This window comes from Typopeltis vanoorti, chromosome 1, assembly GCF_054136105.1.
Source record: "Typopeltis vanoorti isolate ZY-2024b chromosome 1, IOZ_Tvanoo_1.0, whole genome shotgun sequence".
Lineage (NCBI taxonomy): Eukaryota > Metazoa > Arthropoda > Arachnida > Uropygi > Thelyphonidae > Typopeltis > Typopeltis vanoorti.
The window spans coordinates 66,691,812-66,705,975 of NC_143549.1; the positions used below are offsets into that span (position 1 = coordinate 66,691,812).

The 14,164-nt window shown below is 33.9% G+C and overlaps 1 protein-coding gene across 8 annotated transcripts in view; it reads left to right on the forward strand.

Annotated features, from left to right (window-relative positions):
- The window catches only part of Imp (IGF-II mRNA-binding protein), a 414,462-nt gene that overhangs the window by 111,930 nt on the left and 288,368 nt on the right, over window positions 1–14,164 (forward strand). For 2 of the 8 annotated variants that reach the window (XM_090397752.1, XM_090397801.1), the window contains exon 1: window positions 6,718–7,117. The exons of 2 other annotated variants lie outside the window; for them this stretch is intronic. In XM_090397752.1, coding sequence (XP_090253878.1) covers window positions 6,931–7,117 — 187 coding nt within the window. In that variant the 5' untranslated portion in view covers window positions 6,718–6,930. Of the gene's footprint in view, window positions 1–6,717; window positions 7,118–14,164 lie in introns of those variants that run through there. 4 more of the 8 variants (XM_090397742.1, XM_090397761.1, XM_090397769.1 and 1 more) reach the window with 2 other exon arrangements.

Sequence of the window (14,164 nt, forward strand, 5' to 3'; positions counted from 1 at the left end):
TTTTTAATGTATACCTTACAAAGCGTGTAATTATTCACTTGTTCAATAATACAATATATAAATCATCTACAGTTTTATGGACGAAAACTTTTTTGCTGTTGAAATGAGAACGAATAATTTTTAACATGAAATCCAATATCCAGAAATCGTTATGCAGCCAATCTCCACAATTCATTATCAAGGAGATCTGAGCTAATTCTTATCACTGATTTGTAGAAAAACATCTAGCGTTATTTTGTCTTCATAATCCTAACTGGTATTCATGTGTAAAGTAATGATCTGTACTCAATTTGTCTGCATTCAGAAAACGTTACTAATTGCGCCAAAGCTCGACTAACCTGTATGCTGCTTGAAAAGTAGCCTCGAACATGTTCTGCTAGTCGGCGAGTAGAATAGAACTTATAGCACCATTTCTTCTGGTGATATTGCATCTCGGAAGTCATCACATGAGAATATACCTATATTTTCTAATTGTTTACTATAATAATAATTTTTATTATGTTGACCATACACTCAAAATACCGTCTGATACTGAGGTAACAAGGTGTCCTTTTCCCCTTGGAAAACAGACAGTGTTCCCAATTATCATACATGTAGTTGTATATGTATATGGTTTCTTCATGGTCTCGTTGTCCAGACGTAATCAACCAACCAAACCTTCCATATTTCTATCAGTCTCTTCTCTTGACACGAATAACAATTATTATATACGTCCATGAAGTCTGTAGACTCATCATGGAAGGCCTGCCAATATTTCAACAAGCACTAAACATGATTTGCGCAACACCTGTCATAGCATGCCTTGAACTCATTCACTAACAAAACACTCACAACCGACTAGGTCAGTCCATTCTTTCCACTCTCCAAGCAAAAAATATAGTTCTTATGCCCTTACTAATTATACTTTAACTCAGTTTTTAAGGATCATCTCTAGCCTTACTTCTTGTCAAGTACCGAAAATCCGCTGTATCAGCCTTATAAACTCATTAAGTACCTTTTATGTTTCTATCATATCCTCCTTTTCCGCATATCAACCTATTATTGTAATAACTTACCAAATCTCCAATTTATCCTCATAAGGAACATTCCATAGTCCTGCCACAATCTTAGTCACTCAGCTGGGGATCTATTCTACCTCTTCCACATCCCAAGAAACCAGGGTGACTATATCAGTGCACAATAATCCTGATGAAGTGCAATCAAAGCTTTATAAAGAGAAACAATAATCTCCTTAACTCTGCTTGTGAGGGCGTTCTTCGATAACTAGATAATCCTACGAGCCATTTTAGCATAATTTGCAATATGCCTTCGAAACTTCGACTTCTCTTGCCATACACTCAAAATACCTAGCTTCATCGATTTATAGATAAACAATTATATCAGCGTAGTATGCCAGATTATATCAAAGTAGTAGTGACCACTTCATCCTGAAGTGCATAACCTAATATTTTGTCAAATTAAGCTGATAGCCTTTCTCATTTGCCCACACTGCCAGTCTATTTAAAACACCCTGCAAGATTTCTACATCATCTTTATTAACTATTGCTTTACCTAGTTTTATATTAATAGCATACAGCATAATATTCCCCCTTAGATAATTTCTTATATAATTATCGTACAAGTTAAATCGCAGGGGCCCAAATGCAGAGCGCAATGGCACAACGCTAGTCACAGGACTTCATCTTCATAAACGTTTCTGATGCCTATCCATCAACCATCCACCTATTTAGATAATCAGCTTCACATCCAAATTCATTTGATCCAAATTATGTAACAGAGTTCCATAGAGCATTCTTTTAGACGCCTTTGGACTGTCCTGCAGTATAATCGTATAGACAATTCCCCTTATCGAACTCAGCTGTTATGTTATCATAAAAAGTGGTCAAATTACTGGGACATGGCTTACCCTTTTGCAAAACCATGTTGCTCTCTTATAGGATCCTGCTGTTCATATCCACCAATTACTGACTTTCGCCTTTAACTAAATTCTCCAATATCTTCACCACAACTTCCGAGATGCTACTGAACAAAAACATCCCTGGAGAATTATTATTAGAAATCTATCAGGAAGTAACCAACACAGGCTGGTACCTATGAGCAAGCTCATTCCATCACCCTCAACAAAAGTTAGGTGTAATCAAAACCTTGAAAAATAGGCTTTAAACATACTAAATATGAGGAAATCAGTCAATCAAACAAACAACAAATATTTAAAATCCTATTTAAACAGTTCCTCCAAATGGATACTCAAAAAGTGTACTGAAGAAACTTTTATTTTCTGACAAATCATCATGCGAGAACCCAGAAATTAATTACAAAGGAACGGTATCTGTTCTATTTGTTGGCAACACATCAAGAGTCAAAATATTAAAAGCAGTCAACATCAGATCATTATTCAAACCAGTCAGCACCTTACGAAGCTTTCTTACTTACTTAATCCTCTTCACTCCACCTGGGAGCATAGGTCTTCCACCACCATTTTCCACCGGACTCTGTTCATCCGGTATCACATTTTGGAAGGTTTCAGTTTGATAGCAAAGATTTTTTTATGAGACTGAGAGTTGCTAGCCCTGCGCTCAATCCTCCCCATTTGTCCGGGCTTGGGACCGGCATGTCAAGTTTTCGCTAAGCATGGCTGGGATTACGAAGCTTTCTATGCTACCCTAAAGACAAAGTTCCTTTTTAAAAACATTCCGGTGTATACAAGATTCCGTGTTCTTCTGGAAAGTGCGTTGGTCAGAGACTGGGAGAACTTTTGAAATCGGCAACAAAGAATATCAAAGCGGATTTGTAGCGTACGTCCTCAAAGAACATCACATGCTAAATTGGCAAGCATCCTCCATGCCCTACTTAAAAGAGAATTGCTTGTACGAGTTGTTCAAAGAGTCCTCTGAGGTCCTCTCAGAAGGCACACTAAACAGAAATCAAGGAATAATCCTTCACTTACATCTGGAAGTCATTAATTAAAATGTATAACAATAAAAAAACTCTCCTATGCTAGCAATCACAGATAGAGTTTAGTTTACAAAACAATATAGAGACTGCATGTAACATGTCTAATGATTCTCGTCAGTAAAACTATAATTCTAGTCTTTTTAACTTATCGATATTGACTGCGAGATTTAATTGAACTGCCTCCTCAGTCTTCAAAAGTTAGATAGTGCTAAAACGGCCTCGTCTACTCCATATACGGGAATAAAAGGCGTTAGCTGATTTTTTTATATTTTATATTAACTGCTGTTGGAAACAGTTTTTTTTATTTCCCAGTTTTGACTTATGTTAAGCAACTTCCTGATGATTCTGTTAGTGATATAGACAGTGAAACATGTAGAGCAAATAAATCTGGCTGAAAAAAAATACGAATTAAAACCTGATAGTTACTCAAGCACATCTTTGTTGTTGTTATGTGTCATCCAGTTGTTTTAGACTCTTGGTGATCTTGTGCATCAAGGCTCTCCATCCGATTCGGCCTCTTGTCCTTTCTTTCAGTAATTATAAGTTCAAGATGGCAAGTTCTTTTATGTTGTCCATCCAACTCTTTTGTGGTCTTCCGATTCTTTTCATTCCCTCAAATAACAGCCTTTTCCAATGATTCATCAACTCACATAATATATCCAAATTACATCAACTTCTGTTTATCGATCATCGCGTCCAAGGAGTTTTCTGTTTTATATTCTTTAAAACCTTACTATTGGTCATTCCTGAGGTCCATGGGATTCTTAATAGTCTTCTCCCTACCCATAATTTAAATGAATCAATTCGCTTTCTGTCTTTTTTCTTAATAATCCAACTTTCACTTCCATATATCAGCGTGATCAGATATCCAATGTCGTATCATATTGGTTAGATTAGACTAGAAGAAACTGATGAGGCTAGGGATCTTGGGGTATTAATAAATAGGAAGTTGAAGATCAGGGGTCATGTGGCAAAGATTGCACCTCAAAAGATAATTGTAAAGCAGAAACGAATGTTCACATGTAAAGATAAGGATGTCATTTTGCTTCTTTACAAGGCCTTGATAAGACCTCACTTGCACTATTGGTCTGGTCTCCTGGTTTTCATTGTGATTCTGATATATTCGAGAGAGAGAGTACAAACGAGAGTGTTAAAAATGATATCATGATTGTGGAATACTGATTCCGAAGACAAATTGTGAATTTGTAGACTGCAGACACTAGCAGATAGGGAGAGATATGATTGAGACTTACAAACTTCTGAACAGGTCATATAGGATTTCAGTTGATGAAATTTTTCAATTTATGGAGGGTGGGGAAAGGACATCCTTGGAAGCTGAGAATGAAAGCCGATAAGAAGGGTGGGTGGATGAGGACTATATTTTTCTCTCATAGAGTGATGCGTGATTGGAATGCCATTAGATGTTGTGAGTGTGAGCAGTGTGAACGAATTCAAGAATAAGTATAATAGCTGGTGTATTTAGTATGTGGCCTCCCTCGATGAATCTCTGACTCATTGGAGGTCTCTCTTAATAAATAAATAAATAAATAATAATAATAATATCACTACTAGAAATACCATGCTTTGACAATTCTAACTTTTGTGGCCTTACTTGCACCTGGATCTTTTGTAGTTTTTGTCAGGTTTAAAATAGCTCCCCCCATGACTATCCTTCTTTTAATTTCATCTTCACGTTTACCATCATTCTGGATCTCAGTAAATCATAACTTTCAATGATTTCTATTTTATCTCCTATTATAAATTTATTTAAATTACCAGAAGCCATCGCTTCTGTTTTGCTGATGTTTAAAACCTAGCTTTGTTACTTTTTCTCTTAACCAATAGAATCAACCCTTCCAGATCTTCCTTAGTTTCTGCTAATAAGGTTGTATCGTCTGCATATCTGAAATTATTTATTTTTCTGCCACCAATCTTAATTCCAGCTTGATCTTTGTTACGTTTGCCATTCTCATAATATATTCACTATAAATATTAAAAAGATAGGACGACAATATAGAACCCTACCTCGCCCCTTTTTTCTGCTCGAACTTTGTCCATTTCCACGAAGACTGTTTTTACTGAGGCTTCTTGGTTGTCATCCAGCTCTCTTATCAATAGGATTAGATGTTCAGGTATTCTCATTGATCTCATTATGGTCCACAGTCTGTTGTGATCCATGAAATCAAAAGTTTTCTAATAATCAATAAAACAGATGATTACTTCCTTCTGAAATTATCTTATCTCATGTTTGCTATTTGGTCTCTAGTTCCTCTACCGCTCCTAAAGCCTGCCTGTTATTTTAGCATTTTTCTATTCACATATCCATCCTTTGTTGGATCACTTTCAGCATTACTTTACTTGCATATGAAATTAAAGCGATTGTTCTATAATTCTCACAATCTCTGGGATTGTGAGAGTCTACAAGCAAATCTACTCGTAGTTGATTGAAAAAAATCCCATATCGTATTCGCATCAAGGTTCTGTAAACCCCTCCAACTCTACTTCATCCACTGCTGTTTTCCCCACCAGCCCTTGCAACATTTGCTATTGTGATATCACTACCCGGAAGACACGCTTTTGCAAAGTGATCACTGAGTAACTGAACTATTTCGCCTGGTTCAGTCACCTCCCCACCATTAATATTAATCAAAATTATTCTACCTAAATCATCTCCTTTTACTTGCCCCTCAATGAAATATCCCTTTCGGAATACCCTTGGCACGCTCACGCAATTTCTTCACAAACTTTGCTTTTGCCTTTCTCACGATAGTAATCGCACTTCTGGTCTGTGTTTTATACTATTCCTGAGTTCATTGATCTCCTTCCTCTTGAAATTTCCATCACAAACTTTTATTTTTTCTTTCTTTCAGTTCATGCATGATGTTACTCATCCATTTAATTTATACTTAATTTTTAAGTTAAAATAAATTAGAAAATAATAATTAAAATACTTATCTTCTGAAGTGACGAATTCATTTAATCAATATTTTGCACATGATTTCTTTCACTGGGTTTTGTAATTGCATTATTCTTAACTAATGTTACATAGTGATTTAAAAGCCCTCTATAGGAGAACGAGTAAAATGCGCCTTCGCATCCATATCCATCAGTCTTTTAATTTCTGTGAATACAGGGACGGTGTTCAGATTACTGGTTACGATTTCTGAATCCACTTTTAAAACAGTAATGAACGTATCAAAAAAGTTAGCTTCCCATGAAAGATTATTTCTTACGTTTTCTTTCTTATATTGTTTTATATATAATTTTTTTTGCTTGCAGATACCTAATGAAATCGATCATTTTTTCACAACAAAGAAAGTTGAGAGAATGAGAGCACAACACAGTATTAAATAATGATATACGGCATTCTTACAAAGAACTCTTATCATCTGCGTATTCTGGTGTTATTTATCTCTTTGTCATTATAAATATTTTTATATCTAGAAATTGGTGCCGACAGCATCCATGCTAATTCGTTTTCTTACAGAAGCATTAGCGCCATTGAGGCTTCTTTCTGTGAGTGGCTGAGTCAACGATTGACGAAGTTACTAGTTGCTAATTGGCTGCTTGCATGCAATTATTTTACAAGGCTCACGTCTATTCGTTCATTTTAATTTGCTTTATGCATAAGGTTATATTGTGCAGAAATAATAAAATACGAAAAGAAGCTTCATGCTGTTGTCACAAAATACACTTCCTTGCCTTGTAATCATTAGGATTTTAAATACGATTATCATAAAAATTATAAACAGTGTTTACACATCGCGCATGTGTGACACTGAGGCGGGAAAGAAAGCAATCACGTGACTTGGTTAATGAACACGTGGGAACCACATTTTGGACCACTCCGAAAAGGAGGGCGGTTGCTTTTGGCTGTTACCGTTTGTGTCGTTTTAGTTTCATCCCCACAGTTATTGTACTTCCTCCCCCTAGTCGTGTTTTTTTTTGGACGATTGCTGTTGAAGACGTGTAAATATGACGAACACGAATAAGCTGTATTTCGGAAACTTACCATCAGACGTCAATGAAGGAACTTTGCGAGAGTTACTTCATGACCAATCCGGCATCATTCCTAAGGCTATACTTGTGAAGAAAGGTGGGTACGCTTTTGTGGACTGTCCTGATCAAGCTTCAGCTGAAAAGGCCATCGAAACTTTAAATGGTAAGTATTTTGTAGTGGTGATGACGATATGAATTAACTCAAGTATTGAACAGCTTGTGTTGGTGACAATTCCTTTCAATCACTTGAAACAAATACTTTTGTTTTAATACTGAAAAGGGAAGAAGCTTTCGTTTGTTCAAAATGGCGCCGAATCTGAATGTCGGCGTGGTCAGTGGCCGGCATGTGTGGTCGAAAATGTGTTGGACTTCTTTTTATTGTATTATTACATTTCTAGTAATGCATTGCCGTTATGTATGCTTAACATAGCGTTACTACTAAAGATATAATGTAACACTTTTCCCCCCTCTTTACTGTTGCATTGCAAAATGATACTTTATTGGGAACAATCAGTGGTATTAAGTAAAATTCTTTGCTGATAAGGAGACGTTATAGTAAAAATAACTCTGTGTTACTGTCTTCTGTGTTTTTAGTATGTTGTAAAATAACCGATATTTCTATTTAAGTATATTCGAATGTCAATAGTGTTTTCAATTAAGCATTCAAAGCTGGTGCAAATTTGGTTATCTAAAACATTTTATATACCGAAGTCCTTTAACGTTTTAAATCGCATTAAAAGAAAAGTACCGCATGCTTCTGATCAAAGGTATGTGAGGTGTGAGTGTCCGTGCGCGTGGGAGGAAAGAACCCCCTTCCGGTATAGGTGCAATGGTACCTGGATTACAATGTGCCATTTTTAGATTAAAAATTTATGGATTAAAAATAAAACTTTTCTCCTTGATAATAGACCAACATACAAAAAGTTCAAAAAGTATATTTTTGGTATTTAACATAAAATCTTATAGAATATTAACTTGCTTTTTAGGTTATCAATGCAAAGTTAATTCATATAAGTTCTTAATGCGTCTAAATATGATTTCAACGTTGTAATCATCTCATTGCGATATACGTTTTATAGAAATAATAATGTTGAGCATGTTTATTTTTACTTGGTCGATAACTCGGATATATCTACTAAAAGCGTTAACAAAAAAATTATTATGGTCAGTTTTTTGCTTGCATATTATTTCTTCAGTTATTTTTGAATGTAACAGTAATAATCCTGAGAGATCATCATGTGAACTTATAACTGACTTTTGTAGTTCATGCCCGTTTTATTATAAGTCACTCCCATCCACAAATGCTTATGAACTTATATTGCATTTAGTACTGTGGAGAGGATAAATGCAAGATAGTCAGCAATTCCTACATGTTTGCTCTGGAGATCAAATAAATGTGATACTTCCTGCTTTCATTGAGCTGTCCTGATCTAATATCACCAGAGACATTGGATGTTCACATTGTGCTCAGCTAGCTGATCAAGTTAATTATCAGATGAATTTGTAAATGAATGCATATTTACATGTATCCCACAATGAAATACTAATATATTAATGAAGTACAAATATTCATTCTGTATCTTGTAAAACGTCAATTCATTGCATTATGAAAAATAATTTGCTCTTGATTTTGACACTTTAAAAATTTTATAGTTTCCCAAGACAGTATGTACTGGAGCTGCAGTTGGTAGGCAGTCTTCTGGAAAGATCTGCATATATACAAATACTTAACTTCATCTTGCAAACGCTTTAATATTACATTAAAATAATTTAAGCAGTTTGAATGAGCCAGACAGTTCTACATCATCACAAATATCACTATCTAGTTACTGAAACTTATAGCATTAATTGGAACTGTTTTCTCATTACTGTATCCTTATAAAAGGCTTTATTTATTCTATTGTTTTATACTGTGTGTGTGTGTGTGAGAGAGAGAGAGAAAGAAACAAAGAAATTTTATATACTTGGTTTTAATCCTTTTCCCAAAAGTTTTTTACGTGAAATATATTCACATCTGAGCTACTTGTATAATGAAGCTAAACCTCTGTGTGTGTGTGTGTGTGTGTGTGTGTGTGTGTGTATATTAATCAAATATTGCATTACTTGCCAGTTTTTCATTCTCAAAATATATATTGTGCCTTTATAAGCAAATCCTGTCTGAGATATCAAGAACCTTTTTTGAGGATTTTTTTATCTGAAAGTGAGGTAGCCAGTCTCATGGATGTGGCAGGGTTTTTCATCTTGAAAGCCAGAACATTTATAGACATGATACACACTGGCTTTATAGCCATAATTGTTTTGGCTGTAAATCAAAACAGTAGTTTTTCTCAGTGAAGTTGCACCACAAGCAGTTTTTGAATTGTGCTATAGGCAGTGGTGAGCTATAAGGGGCTTGCCTGAGCCCCTTGTTAATTTTTCTCAAATTTGAGAGCCCCCTTGTTCTTCTTGTTTACTTTATTTTTTCAAAAAAAAACAAACAAACAAACAAACATAATTTTTTGAAATATATTAAGCGAAAAACTCATATGCTAACCTAACAAAGTGATTTTATTAAATAAAATTTAACGTTACTACCATTTTACAAATAAGAATTCACTTTTGGTAATCACATAAATAAATAGGACTGTAAAATAATACCCCTTGATTGGTATTTCAATATTACTGTGTTTAGATAATATTTATTATTTATAGATTTTTTTCGTAAAACTTCTATTGCAGGCAAAAGAAACTTATTTTGTTTTTATAAAAAATGCAGACTATTTCATATGTGCAATTATAAAATTTTATTCTTATTATATTTTTATAGTTAAAATGTTTTTCTTATGTAAGATAAATTAACACAGATTGTGTGCAAATATTTCGTGTTTAGATCATGAAATATTTGTTTAAAAATGATAGCCTTTATAGGTTGATTGTCCTCTCATACGTTTTGATTGGCATTTGTACACAAGCTGTATTAATAAACATTTTTGTGTGAAATACTGCTTTTTTTTTTGCTCGACGATATGAGCCCTTTGTTAAAATTTCCATAGCTCACCACTGGCTATAGGCATAAATATTAAATAAAGCTCCTTGCAAACAAGTAGTAGGATTGTTCAGAATTAGTTAGTTGGCCATGGAACACTTCTTAGAATATATTTACAGAACCTAAATCCTGATCTTGGTGAGATAAGGAAAGGAAATTTTGCAGCAGAATAAAAGATATTTGAACCTGTATTTTGTGCAAATATGCAAGAGCAGTGATGAATATTATTATACAACTTCTAAATATTTCTATTTCTGATGGATATGTGCATGTTTACATACATATTAAATATTATTTAATGTAGGTTAACTGGATAGTGATCCTCCATAACTTGGCATAGATGAGTTTTTGGAAAGACCTGGGTTTGAATCTTGTCTGTGATGAGAGGAACCTTTATCATGTGTTTTTCAGTCAAATGAGTTAGTCTCATAAGGAAGTAGAGGGTTTTTGTCTCTCAAAGCAGACAAATCAGCCCTGTGAGGTGCAAGAGATTAAAGCCTTGCTATCTTATCTTTCTACTGCACGTTATTAATCTCGGAGATCCATGATAGTAAACCTCCTGGATGGAAACGACACTAGACAGGACAACTGGATAGTACTACTCTGATTAGTGGGTTGCAACTTTGAATCCCACTTTGGGCATCAATATTTATGAATGTCTTTAAGTAGTAATTTTCATTGTCTAGTATGTGAAACTGTTGTTCTGATTTCTGGACACTTCAAAAGTGGTTTGAAAATACTTTTCTAGAACAATGGTTCCAAAAATTGTGTAATTTGCCTGAGCATATTAATACATAATACAGTTTTACAAACTGTTCATGGATGAAATTTACAAATATTTTAGAGAGGAAATGTCAGAAATATTTTTTAACCATGTGAGTCCTTTGTGCAGAATGTATGATATCAGGTTTGAATAATAGTTTGTTATGCAAATTGTGAAAGTTAACTTTATTCCTGCTTTCTTATTAAACAGCACTCCTCCATTGAATCAGTAAATGCATTGCAGGATGCCTAGCTCCAACAAGCAACACGATTATCATTATTCACGCTTCTAGCAGTCACACCACCTGGATCTCTAATAATATGCCCTTCCTTTGGGTTTCTTCCAGACCCAAAGGAATGGTGTATTATTGTTATTTTATTTATTTATTTTTCCCCAAGTTAATTTGAAATCCAAATTTGTATTTTATATTTCTGAGACTTAGGATTCAGGCCCTTACATCAGAAAATGCATCAAAATGTAACTTAAATCATTGCTTGTAATTACAAAGCAAATGAAAGCCACTGTATCTGTACCTGGTGGTCCACAATCTTTTCTTTTTTGCGAGTCTTTAAAAAGCATAAAAAATAAATAACACTCTATTTTTGTCTTTTAAACATTCACAGTAAGCTCATTTGTTATTACTGTTTGAAAATGTTTTGTCCATTCATCCAGGTGCAAGTTATTTCTAGACATGGGCTGAATAGTTTTTATTGGCATTTGGAAATTTTTTCAAAAACATGCTGCTTCAATTTTTATTTCATTCAGATTGTTTGCAGCAGCTAAACATTTCAAAATTATATAGTGCAGTAACTACTCTGGTAGAATAAATTTGTCTGACCCACAAGACTGCAAACCTGAAAGAAATCTCCCTGAGTGGGAGATTTCTTTAGATAATCTGGAACCCAACTCGGACAGGAGTTTTTAGGCCACTTCAGGCCTCCATCTGATGAAATTAATCATGACCCTTAAAAATAGACACATAAATATCTATAATGGGATTTTAACCCAGAGCCTGTTGGTTGGAAAGTTTGTTAACCAGGCCTGCTGTTATGTAGATGTACTTACAATGTCCTTATAGTTCAATTTTAATCAAGTTGTTTTTAATGCAAAATGATTCAAAATTAAAGATTCACATTGATTAGATGAAATTTAATGATAATTAGGATCTGTATTAAAATCTATAGTTTAGATTTTGATTTGGTTGAATGATATATGAAATTAAATTGTCTACAGCTGCAAGCTAAATATGAATAAACCATGCTGTAACTTTTGACATGTTGAATTTTTTGCAAAGTATAGTATGCCCACAGATTCGAGACCCTTCGACACTTCTGCGCATGTCAACAGGAGAATCCATTCCGATAATAGGGTAATCAATCCATATTGCAGATGAGTTGTTTATTATTACATGTCAGAAAATTAACTTCTCTTTTATGATCATTGTAGTTAACTATGTTGTTTGTATAGCAGTTGGAAAATTTTACCTATGAAGCATGTGATTTCGCATGTTGGCAATCAGTTCGTACGTCCTTCATTTCTTTCTCCCCTTCAGCATGAATCGACTATTCTTGGCAAGTCTCCAAGCGAATATCTCTTAAGCGTGGGCATACTATATCACTATTCATAAAGCTCTTTCAAAGAATTTGGCATAGATGATAGTTCCTGAATAAATGACAGATATTTATAATTAAACTTAACTGAATAATATTGTTATGGTCTTCGTTGTGACTTGTTTACTATGCAAATATTTTTTATATATATTATGCAACATTATGGTTATAAACTTGGATGTATGTTGTTATCTGGATCCTATCTATGAAAGTTTGTAAACCTATAGTACAGCAGCTGTGGGCTGTGTGGTTAGATATGTAAACTCTAGCTTGACTAATGTAACTTTCAAACCACTCGGACATGCCTGTAAGTTGGGGAGGGTGATCTCGCACCTGGTGAAATTTATCACCTGACTCAAAATGCATGCCTGTAGTAGGATTCAAATCCCACAGTGTTGCTTAGAAAGTGTGTATGTTATCCTTTTGCCCACTATAGCTTTTGTAGTGACAGGCTATTATACAATTTTCAGTAAATGAAAGAGATAAATAAAATCCTTAAACCTCCTGGGACCTTTCAGAACTTGATTATTGTATACCAGAAAGTGAGTTCTAATAGGTGTGTATCAGATATTTTGTTCCAACGTCTATTAGTAGTTTTGTATTAATAAGTTATGAATGTCTATCTTCAAGACTCAAAACCACTCCTGACTGTGCATTTTGTTTTTTATAATCTCTCATTGAATATGCTATGAAATAGTAACATCTTAAATTAGTCCGCTTGCAGTGGTTATAAATTTACTTTGAGTTTATAGCAATGCATTCAAAGTCGTATGAAAAATTACATGCAACAAGGATTGTATAGACTGCATTTTACAAAGTGCGTTTAAAAAAAAATCTATCTCTTTTATTAAATATATTAATTTTAGGTAATTAATAATGAACATTGAATGTTGTGTTAGATCATGAGATTCATCTGATATGGTGGACTTGCAATTCCAGTCACATTTTCCACATTTATAGATTAGAATGTTTAAGGAGATATACTTCAGTACATATCTCCTTTAACATGTTAGCAACCATTAGTATGTTATTAAGTAACTGGTAGACAGTTAGCATTAACCAGTTATCAACTGAAAAGTGTCAGTTTCTCTATAAGTGAATTCTTATTTGTGCAAAAGAAAGAAAAGTTTTTTGAATACACTTAGTGCTATCAAATTGTGTTATTAACTTTGTTGGGATGAAGTGAATTGGATGTTTTTTTTTACTGTAATGAGGTTTGAAAAATTTTTTTTTTTTTTTCCTTGAGTGAATTAACTAGTGTCATGGATGTCTCTCACAAGTATGAAGTAAGACAAAGAACACATGGTTAATTTTACTTATAACATGTAGAGTTGTCTAATCTATTACCACATAAGAATGCTTTATATATTAATTTTTGAAATTATGGATCTACAACAGTGTTGAAATAACTCTTTTTATTATCCCGACATTTCGATCTAGATATCTAGATCATCATCGGGAGCATACATAAATATACACGAGCTGCATTTACATTTCAAACTGTAAGCTAGAAAAACAATGATTTGATCATCTGTAGTGAAGAAGGGGGGAAAAAATTACATCAAGCTAGATTTAATTTATGATTACATGAATAAACATTCCATTCTTGCTTATAGATGGTTTTCTTTCCAGTGACAGTGATGTCCTATTTCTATTATTACAGTTATTTTTGATTTAAAGAAAATGATAAATTACAACATGAATAAACATTCTTTCTTATTGATTTTTTTTCTTTAACAGTGATGTCCTATTTTTTAGTATTAAAGTTATTTTAGATTTAGGATCCTGGATTTTCTACAGTCCTGTTTATAG